The sequence below is a fragment of the Aotus nancymaae genome, unplaced genomic scaffold (genome assembly GCF_030222135.1).
Source record: "Aotus nancymaae isolate 86718 unplaced genomic scaffold, 86718_ANA_hifiasm-v0.15.2.pri h1tg000015l_0, whole genome shotgun sequence".
Lineage (NCBI taxonomy): Eukaryota > Metazoa > Chordata > Mammalia > Primates > Aotidae > Aotus > Aotus nancymaae.
The window spans coordinates 6,533,541-6,555,279 of record NW_026988426.1 but is presented as its reverse complement, the minus strand read 5'-3'; the positions used below and the strand labels follow the sequence as shown (position 1 = coordinate 6,555,279).

At 53.5% G+C, this 21,739-nt stretch overlaps 1 protein-coding gene across 3 annotated transcripts in view; it reads right to left on the bottom strand.

The window, feature by feature from the left end:
- Positions 1-1,603: 1,603 nt before the first annotated feature.
- CARD11 (caspase recruitment domain family member 11) overlaps positions 1,604-21,739 on the bottom strand; it is a 142,540-nt gene continuing 122,404 nt past the window's right edge. For all 3 annotated transcript variants that reach the window (XM_012455591.3, XM_021675979.2, XM_012455592.3), the window contains exons 14-25: positions 21,616-21,668; positions 19,485-19,617; positions 18,407-18,608; positions 17,890-18,016; positions 14,734-14,974; positions 13,848-13,944; positions 12,959-13,054; positions 10,653-10,788; positions 9,070-9,249; positions 7,341-7,465; positions 5,275-5,390; positions 1,604-2,360 (exon numbers count right to left, since the gene is read on the bottom strand). In XM_012455591.3, coding sequence (XP_012311014.1) covers positions 2,156-2,360; positions 5,275-5,390; positions 7,341-7,465; positions 9,070-9,249; positions 10,653-10,788; positions 12,959-13,054; positions 13,848-13,944; positions 14,734-14,974; positions 17,890-18,016; positions 18,407-18,608; positions 19,485-19,617; positions 21,616-21,668 — 1,711 coding nt within the window. In that variant the 3' untranslated portion in view covers positions 1,604-2,155. The remainder of the gene's footprint in view (positions 2,361-5,274; positions 5,391-7,340; positions 7,466-9,069; positions 9,250-10,652; positions 10,789-12,958; positions 13,055-13,847; positions 13,945-14,733; positions 14,975-17,889; positions 18,017-18,406; positions 18,609-19,484; positions 19,618-21,615; positions 21,669-21,739) is intronic.

Below are 21,739 nucleotides of genomic sequence, written 5' to 3'. Positions count from 1 at the left end.
TATTTGGCCCTAAATAACGGCAGCTGCACCTCGGCTCTCTAAACCCAGCGCATCTAGCTTGTTTCTGGGGGCTGTCTTGGAAAAAGCAGCATTGCTCACGGGCTCTTGGAGGGAGACATTCTGTTTTTCAAGGTGTCACACTCCCTGACAGACCCAGAGCCGGTGGTGCAGAGATGGACTGTCAGGGAGGAGGTGAGAACAAGGCGTCCTCTTAGGACCCCCATCCATCCACTCCCACCTCCCAGAGATTTCTGGTGCTAATTTGTGTTCTGTGGGTCAAAATGCCAGAAAACGCTACAGGCCACACGGTATTTTTGGTTTTTTAGAAGAGATCTTTATTAATAGAATTCTTTTATTAATAATTCATACCTCGTCTGGGTGGGGAAACCTAGCAGAGGATCAACCCATGCCCACGGTATTTGAAACTATGAAGAATAAAGTTTTTCCCTGTATCTGTTAGGAATTGCTCTTGGCTGCAAGGAACAGAGAATTGAAATAACAGTCATTTAACACAAGATACAAATTTCTTTCTGTCTCATGTAAAAGAAACCCAAGGAGTAGTCTTAGGCCCCCAAGTGTCATTAGTGACTGTGGCTCCTTCTCTTTCTGCTCTACCATCCTCCGAGTGGGGTTTCCATCCTCATGGTCACCTCAAGATGCAAGAATACTGCTGATGCTCCAGCCATTGTATCTGCATCCCAGCAGAAAACTGCAGGAAGCACCATTTGTCTCTCCCCAAACCTCCCCTTATATTTCCCTGATTGCAAGGGAGCTGGGACATATGGTCTTTGAGTTGTGCATGTAGATTCCCAGGATAAGTCAAGGTGCTCTTAGGAAGGAAGGAAGTCTGAGTATTAGGTTGTCAGCGAGCAGTTGCTCCCAGAGTTCCCACAGACACACAGGCCTGGGTTTGAATCCGAGCCTGCCACCTAGCAGCTTCCTGCACATGCACCGTGGTGCCCTGCCAAGGGTGCAACCTGGCCTGGTTTGGCTGTGTCTGTCGGGTCCATACTTGGCAAGTTTGCAACAAGAGGGTGAAGGAGAAGAATGGTTCTAGAACTCCTAGGGCCTTTGCTACCTGCTGGGGAGTGGGAATGGCTTTCCTGCACCCCCAAACTCCTGGGCAGTGAGATATGAACCCCACAGAGGGCTGTACCCCACATGCTTGCTCTTGACCTGCAGGAGGAAGTCAGGCTGCCCTCTAGGGACATTGAATGTACTGTGGCAGGGGTAATGACATGTAGGGAAGAGCTGAGTGATGGGGGCCTGGCCTCAGGGCTGGAGTTACGGGGCAGGCCAGGTATAGACCGCAAGGGTCCCCAGGGTCTGTGAGAGGATGGGCCCTTCCCAAGGTGACAAGACAATTTATTGATCTTCCAAATCAGGATGCATTTGAGTCCATGGGGTACAATTAGCAAGTGTCACCCTAATCCCAGGGATAAATCAGACCTGTCCTGGGACCCTGGGGTGTATGGTCACCCTACCTTCACCCTACACAGAAACATGGGGCCTGAGTCCCCAGCTAAGCTTGCTGGACATAGTTTTCAGGTTAGGAAGGTGGCAAGAGCTGAAACCCTTGCAAGCTGTTAACAAAGAAAAAGGGTTGAAACAAAGAAATAATAATACATTTTAATGCAAGAGAAATCATAGCCTGGTACACACCGGCTTCCCCGATCTGTCCTGTCTGGGAGTGTGTTTAGGGTGAGTGTGTCCCCAAGACTGGTGGACGCCTGGCTATCAGGGTCCCTGCTCTACTGGTGGCAGCACACCTGTCCCACACATTACATTCAACTGCTGCTCTGGTTCTCCAGAGGCCGGCTGGCCCCGGGGCTCTGGCTTGGTGTCCTTTGCTCGGCTCTGTCTCCCTGCGAAGGCCGGCAGGGCCAAACCGCTGGGCCAGGTCAGCCGGGGCTGGGGGAATGGACTGTGCCCTGCTCTTCCCCGGGCACATCTGTCCCCCCAGGCTCCATCACTGCGAGGGGCAGAGCATCCGCCAGGGCAGCTCTGTGGGCTGCAGGATGCCCCCGCACCCACCGCTTCTCTCTGCCAGGGATGCCCGCCTCACAGGATGACCCACGCCCACAGCGTCTCTGCCAGGGGTGCCCGCCTCACAGAATGACCCATGCCCACAGCATTTCTGCCAGGGGTGCCCGCCTCACAGCTGGTCTTCGTCCACCCAGATGGTCTTGCGCTGCTCCTCGCCGATCTTGTCCTTGACCACGCGGAGCAGCTCCTCCACGCTGCCCCACATGTCAGGTTCCACCGTGGCGTACAGGCACGGCAGGGCCTCCAGCTCCTTCTCCTTCAGCCGGCACACGCGCAGGAACTCCTCCTCCGTCTCAGGCCGGGGCAGCAGCTTTCTGGGAGGAGACATGCACGGGCTGTGGGGAGGCTGCCGTGGCACTGGTGTGGCACCACCTGCCTGGCCACCCCTCACTGCCGCAGTCCCCGTTCCTTCCCTGCCTTGCTTCTCCCTTATATCATCCATGCCTCTTAATGCTAGGGACTGTGCCCCTTCATGTTGTTCACTGGAAATTCCAAACCCATCCTTTTTATTTTTATTTTTATTTTGAGATGGAGTCTTGCTCTGTTGCCCAGGCTGGAGTGCAGTGGCGTGATCTCAGCTCACTGCAACCTCCGTCACCCAGGTCCAAGCAATTCTCATGCCTCAGCCTCCTGAGTACCTGGGACTATAGGCATGCACCACCATGTCTGGCTAATTTTTGTATTTTTAGTAGAGACAGGGTTTCACCATGTTAGCCAGGCTGGTCTCGAACTACTGACCTCAAATCATTCACCCGCCTCAGCCTCCCAAACTTGGGATTACAGGTGTGAGCCACCGCGCCTGGCCACATCCTTTTAATTTTTAATTGTGCTAAGATATGCATAAAATAAAATTGACCATTTTACCTATTCTTTAAGTGAATAATTCAGTAGCATGAGGTATGTTCACACTGCTGTGCAACCAATCTCCAGACTTCCTCATCTTCCCAAACTGCAACTCTGGACCAATAAAATACTCACTCCCCATCTTCCCTCCTGCAGTCCCTGGGAACCACCCTTCTACTTCCTGTCTCCAGGAATCTGACTGCTCTAGAGACCTTATATAAGCGGAATCAGACACAGCATGTGTGTTTTTGTGCCTGGCTTATTTCACTGGGAATAACGTCCTCAAGTTTCATCCATGTTGACGTGGGTGTCAGAATCTCCTTCCTTTTGAAGGCTGAATAATATTCCACTGTATGGGCTGGGCATGGTGGCTCACGTTCTGTAATCCTAGCACTCTGGGAGGCTGAGGCGAGAGGATCACTTGAAGTCAGGAGTTCGAGACCAGCCCGGGCAACATGGTGAAACCCCATCTCTAGTAAAAATACACAAATTGGCCAGACATAGTGGTGGGCACCTGTTATCCCAGCTACTTGGGAGGCTGAGACAGGAGAATCACTTGAACCTGGGAGGTGGAGGCTGCAGTGAGCTGAGATGTCGCCACTGCACTCCAGCCTGGGTGACAGAGCAAGACTCCATCTCAAAAAAAAAAAAAACCCAAAAAATCATACAGCATTTTTGGTGCAGTACACACTGCAGCACAAACACATTTCCAGGCAGGACGGATGGGGAAGGGGGTATGTACCAGGCTATGATTTCTCTTACATTAACATGTATTATGATTTCCTTGTTTCAACTCTTTTTGTTTAACAGTTTGCAAGGTTTTCAGCTCTTACCACCTTCCTAACCTGTGTGGACGGGCCCCATTGTGTGTATTCACTCCCCACTGATGGATCCTTAGGTGACTTCCAGGTTTTGGCTATTGGGAGTGACGCTGGTGTGAATGCCGGTGTGGAAACATCTCTTAGAGACCCTGCTTTCAATTCTCTCGGGGATATGCCCACAGGTGGGGTTGATGGATCCTGTGGTCTTCTATTTCTAATTTTTGAGGAACCGCCATGCCGTCCTCCACAGGGGCCGCTGTATTTTGCATTTCCAGCAGCAGTGCGCTGGGTTCTGACGTCTAACCTCCTCACCAACACTTGTCAGTTTCTGCATTTTCGGTCTTGGCCAGCCTAAAGGGTGTGAGGTATTGAGTAGGGATGTCTGTCTCTTTTGCTTACTGCTGGGCTCCCCAGAGTCTAACCCTTCACATGAGCTCAGTAAGTATCTGGTGAAAAGGAATGAAGAGGCCTAACCCTCCCAGTCTCAGTTATTCCCTCTGTAAAGTGGCAGCAGGACATTTATTTTGCAGGTGTGTGTGAGGAGGGGCCAGTCTGTCCTCAGCACCCGGGTTCCAAACCTCAGCACCATCCTTTTTTTTTTTTGAGATGGAGTCTCTCTCTGTTGCCTAGGCTGGAGTGCAGTGGTGCAATCTCAGCTCACAGCAACCTCCACCTCCCATATTCAAGTGATTCTCCTGCCTCAGCCTCCTAAATAGCTGGGACTACAGGTGTGCACCACCACATCCAGCTAATTTTTGTATTTTTTTTTCTAGATAGAGTCTCACTCTGATACCCAGGCTGGAGTGCAGTGGCACAATCTCGGCTCACTGCAACCTCCACCTCCTGGATTCAAGTGTAGATGGGATTACAGGCGTGTGCCACCACACCTGGCTTATTTTTGTATTTTTCAGTAGAGACGCGGTTTTACCGTATTGGCCAGGCTGGTCTCAAACTCCTGACTTCGTGATCCACCTGCATCGGCCTCCCAGAGTGCTGGGATTACAGGCGTGAGCCACCGTGCCCAGCTTAATTTTTGTATTTTTGGTAGAGATGGGGTTTCACCATCTTGGCCACGCTTGTCTCAAATTCTCAACTTCAGCTGATCCGCCCATCTTGGCCTTCCAAAATGTGAGATGACAGGTGTGAGCCACTGTGCCCGGCCTCTCGTTCTTTGGAACCCCAGAGTGAACCCTTTCCTGAATCCTGCAGGCTCGGCCCTGAACACGGGTCCAGAGTTGGACTGCCTCTCATCGCCTCCCAGACAGGATCCTCACTCACTGCCATGGGTCTCGCTGATGCATCCCGAAGGCCTTCCCTGACCACCCCGGGTGATGTGTACTCTGCCCCATCCCTCCTAGCTCTTGTCCCCCATGATGTGTCCCATGTGTGTGAGTCACCACCTTGGCCGCTGCCCTCAGCATCAGCTCTGCAAGGACAGTCCCGTACTTGGTGAGGTTTACTAAGGGGTGCATGAGGTGGGGCACACAGGCATCCTGCCCTCCACTGAGGCTTTGTGGGGTGCTAGGGACAGGAGGGGCAGCCCCTAGGGGTCTCGGAGCCCTACCTGAACCTCTTGATGTTCTTCTCACACACCCGGATGAAGAGCACGATGGGGTAGATGTTGGCCTTGATCAAGGCTCTCGTGCAGCTGATCCCGGCCTCCAGCAGGCAGTGCTTGTTCTGCGGGCACAGTGGCTTCAGTCAGCAGCAGCCCACCCACCTCCTGCTCCTGTGAAGGTGCCTGTGGCGGGGCCTGGATGCAGGGTTGGGGTCGATAGTGGGGTGGGAGCCCTGAAAGCCACCTGCCACTGATCCAGGAGATAAGACTCTCCATGAGTCTGGATACTCCAGGACTCTGCTGACCACAGTGCTGTTCATGGGCAGAGACGAGGCCCCGGCTGGGGTGAACCAGGTGGTGTGAATGAGTTTGAATGAAACACCTGCTACCAGTCTGGCATGGTGGCTCACGCCTGTAATCACAGCACTTTGGGAGGCCGAGGCGAGCGGATCACTTGAGGTCAGGAGTTTGAGACCAGCCTGATCAACATGGCGAAACCCCGTCTCTATTAAAAGTACAAAAATTAGCCAGGCGTGGTGGTGTGCACCTGTAATCCCAGCTAGTCAGGAGGCTGAGGCATGAGGATCGCTTGAACCCAGGAGGCGGAGGTTGCAATGAGCTGAGATGGTGCCCCCCCTCCACACACACACACAGACATGAAACCCCCTAAACACCTGCTACCCTAGCCAGCCTTCAAGTAAGAGGGTAGGGAACACATGGGTGAGGCAGCCAGGCTGGCCAGTCCCAAGAATATCTGCAAGGGTCCTCAACCAGGAGCTCGTCATTTTGAGAAAGGACCATCTATGTTTTGCTGAAGGCATTGCTTAAAAAAAATTCCACCAAACGTTGGCTGGGCACAATGGTTCATGCCAGCAATCCCAGCACTTTGGGAGGTGGGAGGATGGCTTGACACTAGGAGTTTGAGACCTGGGCAACATAACAAGACCCTATCTCTAAAAAAATTAAAAAATCGTTAGCTGGGCATGGTGGTGCATAACTGTAGTCCTAGCTGCTCGGGAGGCAGGGGTGGGAGGGTTGCTTGAGTCTAGGAAGTCGCGGCTGCAGTAAGCTGTAATCGTGCCACTGCACTCCAGCCTGGGCAACAGAGCGAGACTGTCTCTAAATCAATAAAACATGAAACTTTGCATTGGAGTGGAACATAAATAGAGCGTTCTAAGTGCGCAGCTCAATGAATTTCGCACACTGAACACAGCCTGGAACTAGCATCCGTGTCTGGAGGCGGGAATGGCCAGCCCAGAGCCCCGCTGAGCCTCCTGCAGACCATTGCCCTCCATTCCCTGCCAGCAGGACCATGGCCTACATTTCTAATAGCACAGATCCGTGGGACAGCCGTCGGATCTTCTTTTCGACTAAAAACAATCTCGGCTCCAGCCCTGCCTGCTCGCTTTCTATCCACTCCAGCTGTCAGAATTTCCTAAATTGCTGTGGCCCAGACTTTAAAAAACAAAACACCACCACCTGCTCTTGGCGTTCCCAAGGTCAGCGTCCACCACGGAGCCAGCCCCTGGCAGCTGGGGGAGCACGCCACTGATGCAGAGTGACAGCCCTTCCTTCATCCGGCGCTGGGATGAGGAAGAACTCAATGCTTAGGTCACGTCGTCTGCCTCAAAGACTCTATAATGCACACAGACAATCTCTGCATCGTCGCCAATAACGCTTGTGACGTCCCATTTTCCCCTTGTTTGGTGAATGGGATACCTGTCACCTTCACGTTCATTCTGCCTCTCGCCCTGATGAGCTCGTTCTCTATCTCTGGCCCTTGTTATCACAACCAGACACACACACACACCTAAACAATGCAAACACACACCAGCTCAGGAAGCCACCACAAATAGAAAGCAGCTCCAAAATAAAAACTCACGTCGGAGCCCAGGGGACAAAGGGGCGGAGAGGGAGTTGACACGGGGCAGCTGCTGGGACAAGGAGGAAAGGTCTGGCCACGTGGAGGCGAAAGTGGCTCTTCATCCCACCCTTGTCCTTGGCCCAGGTGGTCTCATGAGGATCATCATGGAAGGTCCCGGCCCCGTCCAACCTCCCAGCCCTCGCCTCACCTTGGCAGCCACAGCTTCGATGTTGGCAGGGGAAATGCATTCGAACGTGTTGGGGTTCTTCTCGCGGGAGTAGATGATGGTCTCCGTCTTCTGCTTTCTGAGGAACTCATCTCTTGTGACGATATCTGCAGAGAGAGGGGCCAGTCCTGAGGGCAGTATGGGTGGCCTTGAGTTGGCCATCCCACCCAGGCCCTGCTTGCCACCTTCTGATCTCTACACAACTCAATGTCCATCCGCTTCCAGCTATGTTTAAATGAATCTCGTCTCTCCTCTACTAGACTGTGAAGCTCTTTGAGGGCAGGGCTGAAGTGAACCTTCTTCATGCTCCCCACAGCAGCTCATAGAGCAGGTGCTTGGCGAATACTCATGGTTTGGCTTCTCAGCAATACCTTTCACTGGACAAAGCAGCTTGGGCACCAATCATGAATAAATCTCCTGTTTAACCCACCCATCCATCCATCCATCCACTCATGCATCCACCCACCCACTCATCTGTTCACCCACCTACTCATCTACCCAACCACCTATCCACTCCTCCATCCACCAATCCATCCACCCACCCACCAATCCACCCACACCCATTCACACATGCACTTATCCATCCATCCACTCATCCGCCCACTCACCCACTCATCCATCCATCCATCCACCAATCTATCTACCCACTCATCAATCCACACACCCACTTATCCATCCATCTATCCGTCCACTCATCCATCCACCCACCTACTCATCTGTTCACCCACCTACTCATTTACCCAACCACCTATCCACTCATCCATCCACCCATCCATCTACTATCCACCCACTTACCCACTCATTCATCCATCCATCCACCCACCCACCCATCCACCTACACACTGATCCACACACCCACTCATCCATCCATCCATCCATCCACTCATCCGTCCACCCATCGATCTACTATCCACTCACTCACCCACTCATTCATCCATCCATCCACCAATCCATCTACCCACCCACCCATCCACCTACACACTGATCCACACACCCACTCATCCATCCATCCATCCATCCACTCATCCATCCATCCATCTACTCATCCATCCACCCACCCACTCCTCTGTTCACCCACCTACTTATCTACCCAACCACCTATCCACTCATTCATCCACCCATCCATCTACTATCTACCCACTCACTCATTCATCTGTCCATCCATCCACCAATCCATCCACCCACTCATTCATCTACCCATCCATCCATTCACCCACCCACTCATCCATCTACCCACCCATCTACATATCCATCCATCCATCCACTCATTCATCTACCCATCCATCCATTCACCCACCCACTCATCCATCTACTCACCCATCTACATATCCATCCATCCATCCATCCATCCACTCATTCATCTACCCATCCATCCATTCACCCACTCACCCATCTATCCATCAATCTGTTCACCTACCCATTCACCCATCATCCATGCATCCACCCATCCAGGGGGAGGAGGAGAGATAGGGAGGAGGGAGGAGGAGGAGAAGGAGGGAAGAGAGGAAGTGGAGGATGAGGAGGAAGAAAAGGAGGGGAGGATGGAAGTGAGGAGGGGGAGGGGAGGAGTGAGAAGATGGAGGAGGGAGAAGGGAAGAGGGAGAAGGGAGGAGGAAGGAAAGGAAAGAGGGAAGAGGGGGAAAGGGAGGAGGGAAGAGAAGAGGGGAAGTCATCCTTGTCCATGGCTCCCACGGGGCGGCTCACCGCTCACCTGACTTGCAGATGGTGAACTCCATGGCGCCCCCCGAGTTGAGCAGCCTCTGCACCAGTGTCTTGGCCAGTGCAGTGGGCGTGAAGAGCACGGGCCGGCGGCGCTCGCAGTAGAAGGCACGCACCAGGCTGTAGGGGATGAGGCTGAGGTTCTTGCCCAGCTCGCTCTCAGGGTCCAGCTCTGGCAGGGGCAGGAGAGGGCAGTGGTCAGAGCCCTGAGGCTCTGAAGGCCTTCCAGGGAGGCTGGGACCCCTGGACTGGGTCCTGGAGGCCACCATCAGTGTGGAGGCCTGGCTGCCACCCCAGGCATTGGTTTCTGAGGTCACCTCGGGCTGGCACTGCTTGGGGTTCGTGTGCCGGGGAGGGGAGGCATGGTGGGAGGCAGGCAGAGTGTGTGGCAAATGCAGGAACCTTGACTGAGCTCTGGAGGGAAAGGTTGCCTTGGCAGACGATCAAGGAGGGCTTCTCAGAGGAAGGGCATGGACTGGGTACAGCCTAACAGAGCGGAGGGCAAGGGCAAGGAAAACAAATGCTGGTGGGTACCCACAAGGCACCAGGGTCAGTGGGCAAGGCCCTGGGCATCTCCCAGGAGCACTGGGAGGGACAGCTTGGCCTTCTTAGTCCCTCTCTGGCTGGGGTTGGGGAGCCACACAGAAGCCCGGGGTTCTGATGAAGCTACCCACAGGCGGCCTGAGGAGACACTTCCCAGAAACGGGCAGCCTGTCCCTTGTCCCATGTGCCTTTTATCATCTCCTGTCCCGGCTGCTCCAACTCCCAAAGGCCAGCCTGGGGAGCCGCCCCGGGGCCTCCTCTGAGATCTAGTCCAGGCTGTGGCCTCCCTTTCCCTCAGCAGGGCCAGCTGGGGCCAGCGGGGTGGGGGACGGCGGCTCCTCACCGGCTTGATAAATGGCAAGAGGCACTCAGTGGGTAGAGAAATCAATAAAATGAACACTTCACAGCAAACAGCCCCAATTAACACGGGCACCCGGGCGTGAAGCAACCACAACGAGGTCGTTAGCGTGTGAGCTTGGCGGGACGTCGCCCCGAGGCAGCCTGGTCCTCACAGCCAAGGCCAGGCTCCCTCACCCTTTTAATTTAATTTTGTCTTTCATTTTTATTTTTAGAGCTAGGGGTCTTGCTGTATGGCCCAGACAAGAGTGACTCTGCAGTGATGTGATCTGGGCTCACTGCAGCCTCAACCTCCTGCTCCAGTGATCCTCCCACCTCAGCATCCCGAGTAGCTGGGACCACAGGCATGTGACACCATGCGTACCTATTTATTTATTTATATATTTAAAAATTTATTTTTAATGTTTTTATATATTTTATATAGTTATGTTTCTCATAGAGATGGGGGCTTACTATGTTGCCGTGGCTGGTCTTGAACTCCTGGCCTCAAGCAGTCCTCCTGCCTTGGCCTCCCAAAGCACTGGGATTACAGGCACGAGCCACCTGTGTCCACCCTCCTCTCCCTTTTGAGGACTTCCAGGCCCCCTCACGAGGACCGATGTGCCCCCAGGTGAGGGTGAGGCACGTGTGACTGTGGCTGAGGGTGGTGGGAGGGGCCGGGCGGTCCCCATGTACCTTCCTGCTTCTCAGTCAAGAGCTTGGTGGCATCCAGCGAGGACCGTGCCAGGCTCCCCAGCGGGCTCCCCGAGATGATGCGGACCCGCTCATTGCTGTTCATCCGCTTGTACTTGTTCTCGGACCTGCTGACAAACTGGAGGAGCAGAGGGAGGGTCGGGGGAGGATTGTGCTGCTTCCCGTTCTCTTTTTTTGAGATGGAGTCCTGCTCTGTTGCCCAGGCAGGAGTGCAGTGGTACAACCTCAGCTCACTGCAACCTCCACCTCCCGAGTTCAAGCGATTCTCCTGCCTCAGCCTCCCGAGTAGCTGGGACTACAGGCATGAACCACCACACCCGGCTAATTTTTTGTATTTTTTAGTAGAGATGGGGTTTCACCATATTGGCCAGGATGGTACTGAACTCCTGATCTCATGATCCACCCACCTTGGCCTCCCAAAGTGTTGGGATTACAGGCATGAGCCACTGTGCCCAGCCCTGCTTCCACTTCTAAACAGACCGGGTGCTGCCTTCAACCCAGGGAAAGCCAGATTTTTGTTCAACCCACTCTGCCCATGGGGGTTCCTGGGCCAGTCACTTCCCCTACAAAAGCAGGAGACTCCTAGCTGGTGGTTCGAGCCCTTTAGCCACTGGAGAGAAGTCCTGAGTCGGGAGATGAGTGAATCAGTGGCCAGGCTGTCTTCCCTGGCCAGGCCCTGGATGAGTCTCATGTCAAGCCCATCTGCACCCCCATGGGAGCCTCAGGCACAGCTCTGTGGGCACTGTGGGACCTGAGCTGCCCTGGCAGACCCTGTGGGCAGGGACAGCCCACAGACTGCCCCCCTGGTGGGCATGTGCTGGACAATGTCACCTCCCTCTGACACTGTGCTCATCATGACTTTCTGCCTCAGTATCCCTAAGTTTTCTGGGGGACACCCACTTTTTTCTACAATTCAGAGGTGAGTCTTGAAGGGCAGAAATGGATGCCCCAGCAGTGGGCACAGAATGGGCTACTTTGAGCCTGTCCACACCCCTCCTTCTGCAGGAAGGAAAATGCATGGCATCTGGGAAGTCAGCCGACTCTCTGTTAACCAGCTGCAGGGCTTTAGATTTCGCTTTTTTTTTTTTTTGAGATAGAGTCTTGCTCTGTGGCCCAGGCTGGAGTACAGTGGTGTGATCTTGGCTCACTGCAACCTCCGCCTCCGGGTTCAAGCGATTCTCCTGCCTCAGCCTCCTGAGTAGCTGGGATTACAGGTGCCTGCCACTGCACCTGGCTAATTTTTCTATTTTTAGTAGAGACGGGGTTTCGCCATGTTGACCAGGCTGGTCTCGAACTCCTGACCTCAGGTGATCCGCCCACCTCAGCCTCCCAAAGTGCTGGGATTACAGGCGTGAGCCACCGTGTCTGGCCCCAAGATTTCACGCTTACATGACATTTGGGTGTAAAAATGCGTCATCTCAAATGGCCCTGCCTTTGCCAAGCCCTCAGGCTTTGCCAGGGCTCCTTCCCACCTGGGTGTCTCTCTGCCACTTGTTCTTGTCTACCTGGATTTTAGGGTCACGCTGCTCACAGTTTCTCTGGGTTTCCCTGTTCCACTATCAAGATAGAGCAGCGGATAATAACATTGTCTCCACTCGGGTCTAACGAGTGAGGCAGCTACACAGGAACAAGCCCATGGCGCTACATTTCATATAACTCCCTTGGTTTTTGTCAACTGGTGATGCAAGAAATGATCACAAAGTGTGCTTCTGCACTTGTGAGAAATCATTTCTGAAGATACCACACACAATGCTAGTCAATGTTTTTTGTACAATGATCCATGCAAAAAAAAATCCCTTTTAGAATTAAGTAGAAAAGTCCTTTCTGTTCCTGATGGCTAAAATGTTTCTTAAGACGGATAAGATTGAAAGAATCTGCTGGGTTCCCTTTTTCCTTAGACTGCTGGGATGCTCAGATAAGTTGAATGCTCAATTAATGAGGACCTAAACTGGCCTAGACATTTAGGATGTTTGTTTTCATCTCCTGATACACTGCTTCTGATCCTTCTATTAGTATCTGAACAGATAACTTAAGTCTCTTTTCACCATAAGTTTCCTCAATCTTTAATGAAAGTGGGATTTGATTCCCACAGGCACAGAGACTGTCTTCTAGCCTGTCACTGAAAGGATGAAATGGGACAGGAGATGTGAGGCACTGTGAAGAGTTGCAAGTGGTGTACAAACACAAAGCATGGTTATTTTGATTCGGGTGTCTCTTCTCAGTGGGGAGAGGGCAGGGCCATAGCGGAATATGACTGAAAAGTCAGCAGGCACTCCGGAGAGCCTTACCTGAAGGAGCTGGCCAAAAAGGAAGCTTGCTCGAGAGAGACGGGGACTGACCCGGGGATCGCTGGTTGAAAGTGCCTCTTCCGGCTGCAGGGTGTTCTGAAATGGATTTATCAATCAGTCAGGCCCTGCTGGGGTTACAGGAGGCGGGAACACAGTGATGCTGGTCAGAACTGGAGACTTGTCCTCAAGCCCCTCTGTGCTAACACTTCCATAGGGAAATCAAAGGGCTGCAGGCAAGGGGCGAGGTGGGGTAGGGGAGAGGAGTCCTGGAGACTTGGGAGATTGGTGACTTGCTTCAACAGAGACCAGGAATGGTAGAGCAAAGGCCTACAGTCTAGCCGGAGCCAGAAACCTAGGCTCACCCTCCTTTTTGTTTTTTTGAGACAGGGTCTTGCTCTGTCACCCAGGCTGCAGTGCAACGGCGCGATCTCGGCTCACTGCAACCTTTGCCTCCCAGGTTCAAGCGATTCTCCTGCCACAGCCTCCTGAGTAGGTGGGACTACAGGCGCCCACCACCACACCTGGCTAATTTTTGTATTTTTAGTAGAGACAAGGTTTCAACATGATGGCCAGGCTGGTCTCGAACGCCTGACCTCAAGTGATCTGCCCACCTTGGTGTCCCAAAGTGCTAGGATTACAGGCATGAGCCACCGCACCCGGCCAGACACCAACCCCTTGTCCTGGAAACTCAGGACCTGTGGGAGGGCATGAGAGGTCAGGGCTCCTACAGGCAGCATTCCATTCCTAAGGAACCGAGTCCCCTGGCATTCATCATCCCAGTACAGATGGCTCGCATTTGTTACTGCCTCTAAAAAAGACCCAGGAGTGAGGTTTGAAGCTGGCGAGGTCCCTGCCCCTGCTACCACCACAGGGAGCTTGGCAGACCTACCCGGAGTGCCCGCAGGGTGTGGTGGGTGCCGTCCACCTCCTCCCGGCTGCCCCGGTGCATCAGGCGCTGCAGTTTGACCAGGAGAAGCTGCTGGGCTCTGGGGAGTGAAGAGAGGAGCCTCAGGGGCTGAAATTCAAAGGCCAAGCACTGGAAGCCAGCAGGGCCGCAGCACCACACCGGCATGGGTGGGGTGTGGGTCCGACTCTGCGTAAGGATGGCCCTGTGGCTGGTGTGAGCTCTGAGCCCAAGGGGCACCCAGGGAGAAGATGTGGCTCCTCGTATCTGTGTTTGGATCCTACCTCCAGCACTGGCTCACTGTGAGGCTGCAGCAAAGTGGGTGAACCTCTCTGAGCCTCAGTCTCCTCCCCTGTAAATCTGGTGTGATGATGCACTCCTTGGAGGAGTGGCCTGAGGTGTGGTGTTATGGTCTTACAGATGTCGCGATATGGACATGTAATTGCACAGTCTTACAGAAGCTGTGGATGCCTGCTGTGTGCCTGACACACTACCTGTGCCCAGTCCTCGGGGGCTGGTGCTGTTATAATGACAACGTTGCTGTCGGGATGGGGTCTATGGAAAAGGAACGACGAGTGAACCCAGCAAGAGAGCATAGAACTGAGTGCCAAGTGGTCTGGTCTCTACCAGACAGAAGGGGATTCTATGGGATTCTCGTGAAGGTCGAGAGAAAGGTCCTTGGGGAGGCGGGAAGGGCTTCCTGGAGGAGGAGGGCCTGGGGGACCTCGCTGTGAAACAGGGAACACGGTGGCCTTCTTTGGCCTGGGCTTCTCTATAAGCCCCTCTGCTGACGTTCATGGCATCTGCAGCCCCCCTGCCTGGTCCGTCATACACTCAGGGAAACAGAGACCCCACCCAGTTCTGTCCTCACCGGCTGTAGCTGGGTATGGTGCCCATGTCCAGGTCATGGTCTGTGAAAGGGTCGACCCGTGCACACAGCCACTCGTGCCTGTCCTGGTACATGGTGTCACGGACGTGCACAACATCGTCACACTTCAGGGACATGGTGCAGGCGTCCAGCTGGCTCGAGATGTTCAGGTTCAGCCGGATGTAGAACGAGTCCCCCGACGTGATCAGGCCATCCTCCATGTCCTTCAGTAGCTTCCGGTACCCTGTGGAGGGATAGATGCACCAGCTGTCTACTGGCGTGGGGCCACCCCGACCATCAGAGCACCTCCTAGAGTACCTTACCTCACCACCAATGTGCCTGTGCAATACGCTCCTCTTAGAGCTCATACCTAAGGGAAAGCTCTACCTCCCCAATGAAGGGTAGCCATGTCGTTTACCAGTTTTCCTCTTTGTCTTGGCTGCCAGGAAGCTCAGAGCTAAATTTTTTGCCAAGTTGCAATGATCACCTTTACTAGCATTCCTGATACAATCTTCATATTTTCCCACCATTATATGGCTGTTTTTCATTTTTTTCACTAATGCATAACACACATATAGTAAACTGCATACATTCTTAAGTACTCAGCTCAGTCAATTTTCACAAATGTGTATGTGTGGGCGGCAACGACCAGAGGCCCCTTTGTCAGTACCTTTCCCAAGGGGAACCACCATCCTAACTGACATTGCTGTAAATGAGCCGAATCTCACTTCATGTAAACGGAACCAAGCAGTATGTGCTCTCTTCACTTCCGGCTTCCACTGTTCAACATTCTGCCTGTGAGATTTGTCTGTGATGCTGCAATGTAGCAGGAGGGCACTCCTTTTCACTGCTGTATAGTATTCCACGGTTTGTGGCTTTATCCATTCTCCCACTTGTAATTTGCATTGTTTGCAGCTTTGGGCTACTATGAACAACTTTGCTATGAGTTATTTGTACACATTACTTTCTGTGGATATATGTGCCCATTTCTCTTGGGTACACACACAGAAGTGGAATTACTTGGTCATAGAATATCTATCTATCTATCATCTATTATCTACACACCTATTATCTATCTATCTGTGGATATATGTGCCCATTTCTCTTGGGTACACACACAGAAGTGGAATTACTTGGTCATGTCATATCTATGTATCTATGTATCTATCTAAATTTTTGTCTATCTTCTATCTACCTATCATCCATCCATTATCATTTATCTATCTTCTATCTATTCATCTATGATCTATCTACCTATCATCGATCAATCATCTATCCATCTATCAATCAATCATCTATTGCTCTGTGGATATATGTGCTCATTTCTCTTGGGTGCACACACAGAAGTGGAATTACTTGGTCATAGAATATCTATCTATCTATCTATCTTATCATCCATCTATCAATTATCTATCATCTCATCTATCAATTTTCTTTCTTTCTCACCCTTCCTTCCTTTCTTTCTCTTTCCTTTCCTGCCAAATGGTTTCCCAAAGAGACCATGGTACACGTTGTTTTCACCTTATTTAAATGTCATCATCCTCCCAAGTAAAGTTTTGCAAATACTTTGTGAGGGAGTGGGGCATGAACCATGAACACAATAAATGCAGCAAGCTCTGCTATGATATAAAACCATAATATACACCCTCAAATCAGCTTCACATGCTGAGGCCTGTATAATACTGCAGAAGCTAAAATGGTTCTAACAGCCAGAGCAGCTTGTCAAATGTCCACACCACATTCCAGGGCCATACCAGCCAGCTGGATTACCTGATGAATGTTCCCACCCACTGCGCATGGAGAAACAGGGATTCCATGCCGGGTCCATCTGCGGGATCCTGGCTATCTACCTGGCCAGGGGCTGCTGTGATCACCATCTGAGTTCTCTGCCTCCTATAAAAACAGAACCTGCACACACAGGACTCTGCCGGAATGAACTTCTTTCCCTGGAATTCCAGACTGCAGGGTTGTGCTGCTGCACAACTCTGGTGGGCGCTTATCCTAGTCTGCGGACCCACAGATTTCCTGCTGGGCTGGGAGATCAGGGTGCAGGACTGGGGAGGAGCCTGTCCTGCAAGTAGGAATGGAGCATCATCATTGTCTTTGCACGGGCAGGGCACTGCCGGGAAGGAGCTCGAGCAGGCAGCTCTGGAGAGCGGATAGAGAGAAACTGGCTATTTATGCTCTGCTGAAACATTCATGAGCCCTGGAGGTTAAAAATAAGATCCAGCCACAGAGATAATCATGTAGAAAAACCCAGAGGTGAGAACAAGAACTCAGACTCCTTCAGAGCAGAAAACAAAGCTCAGAGCTCACCGCCCAGGCCGAGAAGGAGGAGATCCCATTCAAAGGATGCTGGGGGCCTGGTGAGAAGGGAGGGTGAGGCCGGCCTGCCCCGCAGCTGGGGATCACAGAGCAAGAAGCCTGGGGCCCAGAGTGTGGTTCCATGGTCTTGCTCCTGGGTGGAGAAATCTCTGGGCCCCTGGCCAGCAGTGGCACAGAATATGGTGTGAGCAGCGCCCCCCAGAGTTGTACAGCAGCACAGTCCTGCAGTCTGCAATTCCAGGGAAAGAATGTTCACTTCGGCAGGTCCTGTTTGTAGGTTCTGTTCTCACAGGAGGCAGAGAGCTCAGGTAGCCCTTGCTAGGGTCCCTGGCCTGGTGGGTGGGCAGGCTTCTGAGATGGGCTGAGCAAAGCCAGGAATCCCCCAGCAGGACCCGACAGGGAAACTCTGTTTCTCCATGCCCAGTCTGTGGGAAGACTGATGCCAGAGCTACTGCCTATGTACATCAGGGACGGGAAGCCTGAGAGAGGAAGCAACTTTCACCTGCCAGGGAGAGGGCTGAGCTGGGCTCGCCAGGGCTCCAATAGTGTGCTGGAGGCTAGGGATGCCGTCCGGCGGCTGAGGTACCTGGGCAGGTGTGTGCAGATGTGGCCAAGGCGCCAGTGTGAGACAGCAGAGCCCTGCTCACGGCCGTTGCCATCCCTGCCTGCTCTCTCAGACCTGCCCTCTGCACCTTGCGATGCTGCCGGGAGGGGCCCATGCCTTCCACTGAACAGATGAGCAAGTGGAGGCTCTAAGTGGTGAGGTCACTCGTCCAGGTCAGGGACTTGCCTCCCTGGCCAGGGGTTGCTCCAGACGGCCGAGGGAGGTCTCACCTTCGTGGTTGACCTTGTAGTGCAGCGTGATGGGGCCGCTGCACCTCTGGATGGTCCAGTGGGCTTCCTCTTTGGTGCATGTGTCCAAGGGGACACTCTGCCTCTCGCCTCGGATGCAGCCTTCTAGCTGGAGAGCAGAGACAACGTTCATCTCCCGGCTCCAAGGGCAGCAGAGCCGCAGGGGCGAGACCGCTCTCTCTACATTGGGAAAAAAGTATCTCTCCCCGAACAAAGACCAGCTCAGTGGCAATGAGGGGAGAAAGCATCTCGCTTGGGGGTGAACCTGCCTCCTGCCTGCACCCTGGGAGCTTACAGGAGTCAGTGCCTCTGCACAGGCTGCAGAAACACGGGCAGGGAGCTGGGGAGAGAAGGGCCCCCCAAGATGCTGATGGCCTGACCACCTTCCAGCTCCCTCCTCCCGCTCAGGGATCTGTGGCTGAATGCAAGGCTTAGGGGCTCCTAAATGTCACCACTGACACTACAATTGCAGCCACCTCCCCTGCCGCCAGCCCCTCACCAGCAGCAGCTGGTGGCCCTCTCGGAGGCCGGCTTTCTCGGCTAGGGAGCCAGGCTTGACCGAGTGCACGAAGCTCCCTCGTGCGTTGCCCCCCACCAGGGTGAGCTGGGAGATGAGGCTGTCGCCGTTCAGCGTCGTGTGCTGCACTGAGGGCCCTGGGCCCCGCACGTGCCCCACGGAGGTGACCGAAGGCCGGAAGGGTCTGCAGCGGGAGACAGAATGGCAGTTAGGCAGCTGGGCTGAAAAGAGAAAAGCCCTACTGGGACACACCGGGGGCTGGTGGCGCGCACGGGGACCCCAGTGGCATGGCCTTCTGTGGTCGTCAGGCACCTGGGTGTCGTGGCTCCGAGAATGACCCTTAATGGCTAAGGGAAGTGAGAGCTCACAAGCGGCTGCTGCTGTGAGAAACGCAGATGAGGAGAGGAGCGGAGGTGCCTTCCCTGGCCTGCAGCGGCTGTGCTAGGACTGGTGTGGGCAATGTTAAAAGGGGCTCCTTGAGCATGGCCCAGAAGGCTCCAGTGTCATGGACGGGGCCTCCTGGGTATCTGAGTCCCGTTTCTTTGCCTCTGCTGCGTGGGCAAGCCCCTCCCTCTGTGGGCCTCGATTTTTGCACCTGAACAATTAGAGGGTCAGAGAAAGTGATTTTGTTTTTTCTTTTTTTTGAGATGGGGTCTTGCTCCGTCATCCAGGCTGGAGTGCAGTGGTGTAATCATAGCTCACTGCAGTCTCAACCTCTTGGGCTCAAGTGATCCTCCTGCCTCAGCCTCCTGAGTAGCTGAGGCTACAGGTGTGTGCCACCATGCCTGGCTAATGTTTAAATTATTTTGTAGAGATGGGGTCTTGCATGTTGCCCAGGCTGGTCTGGAACTCCTGGGTTCAAGCAACCCTCCTGGCTCAGCCTCCCAAAGTGCTGGGATTACAGGTGTGAGCAACACGCCCGGCCAGGAAGTGATTTCTGACTGAGAAATGCCAGGATTGTGGGACCGGCTCTAGGAGAACAGGTGAGCAAAGGGGTGAGGAGGCGAGGGGTCTTTATCCCATCCCACCTTCAACCCCGGCTTTCCCTTCACCAGGGTACCTTTCCAGAGAGAACTTCCTGAACATGAGGTTGACTTGCTCCAGGTCGTAGGCATCCAGGCCCTCAGACTGGTGGGAGGAGGAGGAGGAATGAACGGAGGGGGGTCCGAAGGAGTAGCGTTCGTGACTGTCATCTGCAGAGGCATGAGGGCCCGTAAGCACCAGGGGTGACGGGGAGATCCAGAGACAGTCCCGAGACCTGCTGGGGTGGCCCCGGCACTGGGGGCAGGCTCAGAGCCCTCCTGCCCTGCTCCTCCCAGCCAGCCTCCCGGGAGATGGGTCTCTGAGGTTGTCTGGCGCAGATGGCTGAGTCCCTGCACTTAACGTCTCCAACACAGACGTCCCCCAGCCTCCAGGAGTTTCCTTGTCGTAGGAAGCCTTATCAGGCATCTGGTTTTTAAGATTCCTGTTTTTTTTTTTCTGTATCTGGAAAGGGGAGCCTTCCATTAGCAGTTACTTGTTCTAGTTTTTTTTTTTTTTTTGAAAGAGGGTCTTGCTCTGTTGCCCAGGTTGGGGTGCAGTGGTGTGATCACAGCTCACTGTAGCTTCATCTCCTGGGCTCAAGTGATCCTCCCACCTCAGCTTCTGGAGTAGCTGGGACTACAGGTGTGTGCCACCATGTCCGGATAATTAAAAAAAAAAGATTTTTTTTTTATAGAGACAGGGTCTCACTATGCTGTCCAGGCTGGTTTTGAACTTCTGGGCTCAAGCCATCCTCCTGTCTTGGCTTCCCAAGGAGCTGGGACTACAGGCGTATGCCACCATGCCTGGTTAATTTTTTTTTAGGGGGGGGTCTTGCTATGTCTCCCCTCCTGGCCTCAAGTGATCCACCTGCCTCGGCCTCTCAAAGTGCTGGGATTACAGGCATGAGGCACTATGGCCAGCCTCATTCTGTTTTTGAATTGGAACCCCAGATTTTCATTTTGGGACCCTAAAGTCTCACCATCATCCATCAGCTTCCCAGCCTGCAGAGGCCTGAAGCAGGGTTGGGAGAGGAGGGTCTGGCCCCGATAAGAGACCCCTCCCTATCTTCTCACCCCAGGTGGACCCAAAACACCTGGGGGAAAGACACCCACTGCGCAGAACTCGACGTGGCTGGGACGGGAGGAACTGCAGACGCTGCTGGGGGCTGATAACAAAGGCTTCTCTGCAAAGCGAATTTTTCCCGACACTGCAAAATACTTTGGACGGTTGCCCAGGATTCTCTCCCCTTTCCAAAACTCTTTCAATTCTTCTCATTACCCAGCCTCGATTAGGTGCTAACCTCTCTTTAACACTTGATAGCTCTGATGGTGCCCCATTAAGGAGGACCGCTCATCTTTAGTTTCATCGGCTGGCAGCCTTAGCTGGCAAGGGCTGGGGGAGCCCTGGAATAGAGGGGGCTGGCAGGGCACACCTGGAGGGTTCTGAGCCACAGTCTCTACTGCTGCCAGCTCTGTTGGGGCCAGGGGATGCTGCCATGCTCCCATGGTGCTGAGACAGGCTCGTAGGCAGTGATCCTGCAAGCCCGCCTTCACCCTCCCTATTTCTCCCCCTCCTGTCTTGCCCCTCCAATGCCGTCCTCTCCATCTGCATTCTGTACTCCTTTCGCACAGGCTGGTTAACAGCTTAATACATGAATTTCTTATGAGGACTCCCTGCTCCCAGCCTACTCTGCCCTCCTGTTTGTTCCCATCGCTGAGGCTCCTTTCTTCATCTATAAAATGAGGGTAACAGTAACATTTCTGAGAGTGGTTGCTGACATTAAACTGGATCAGGTATGCAGGTTGAGCCCCTCCACGTGCCTGGCTGCAGTAAGTGAGAGCTACTCTTTTTAAAAGCCCAGACCTGGCTTGGGCTCTCTGCACATCAGGTGGATAGACCCCCATTACCTACAAGTTAAAGAACAAGCTTGCAGGGTGTCTCTTGGCCATGGGCATCCCACCAGGGACAGAGGCTTATCTTCTGTGCTCAAGAGCGACTCTGAGTCCATTCCACACAGTAGGTCTTAAGGATCTACTATGTACAAAGCTGTTGGTCAGAGGCATGTGTGCGGTGGCCCTGTTCTCACAGAACGGCACCGGTGACCCTCCACCTGTGGCCCTCTGTGACCTGTCCTACCCATGACCCTCCCGGATCTGAGAGGCACGTACCGTCCAGGTCTAAGGCGTCAAACCCGCCACTGTCATTGTCTTCTTCGACTGTGCTGCAAGATACAAGGGAGGGATGGGGAAAGCATGCATGTGAGTGTGACTGTGTGTGTGTGTATGCAGGCAG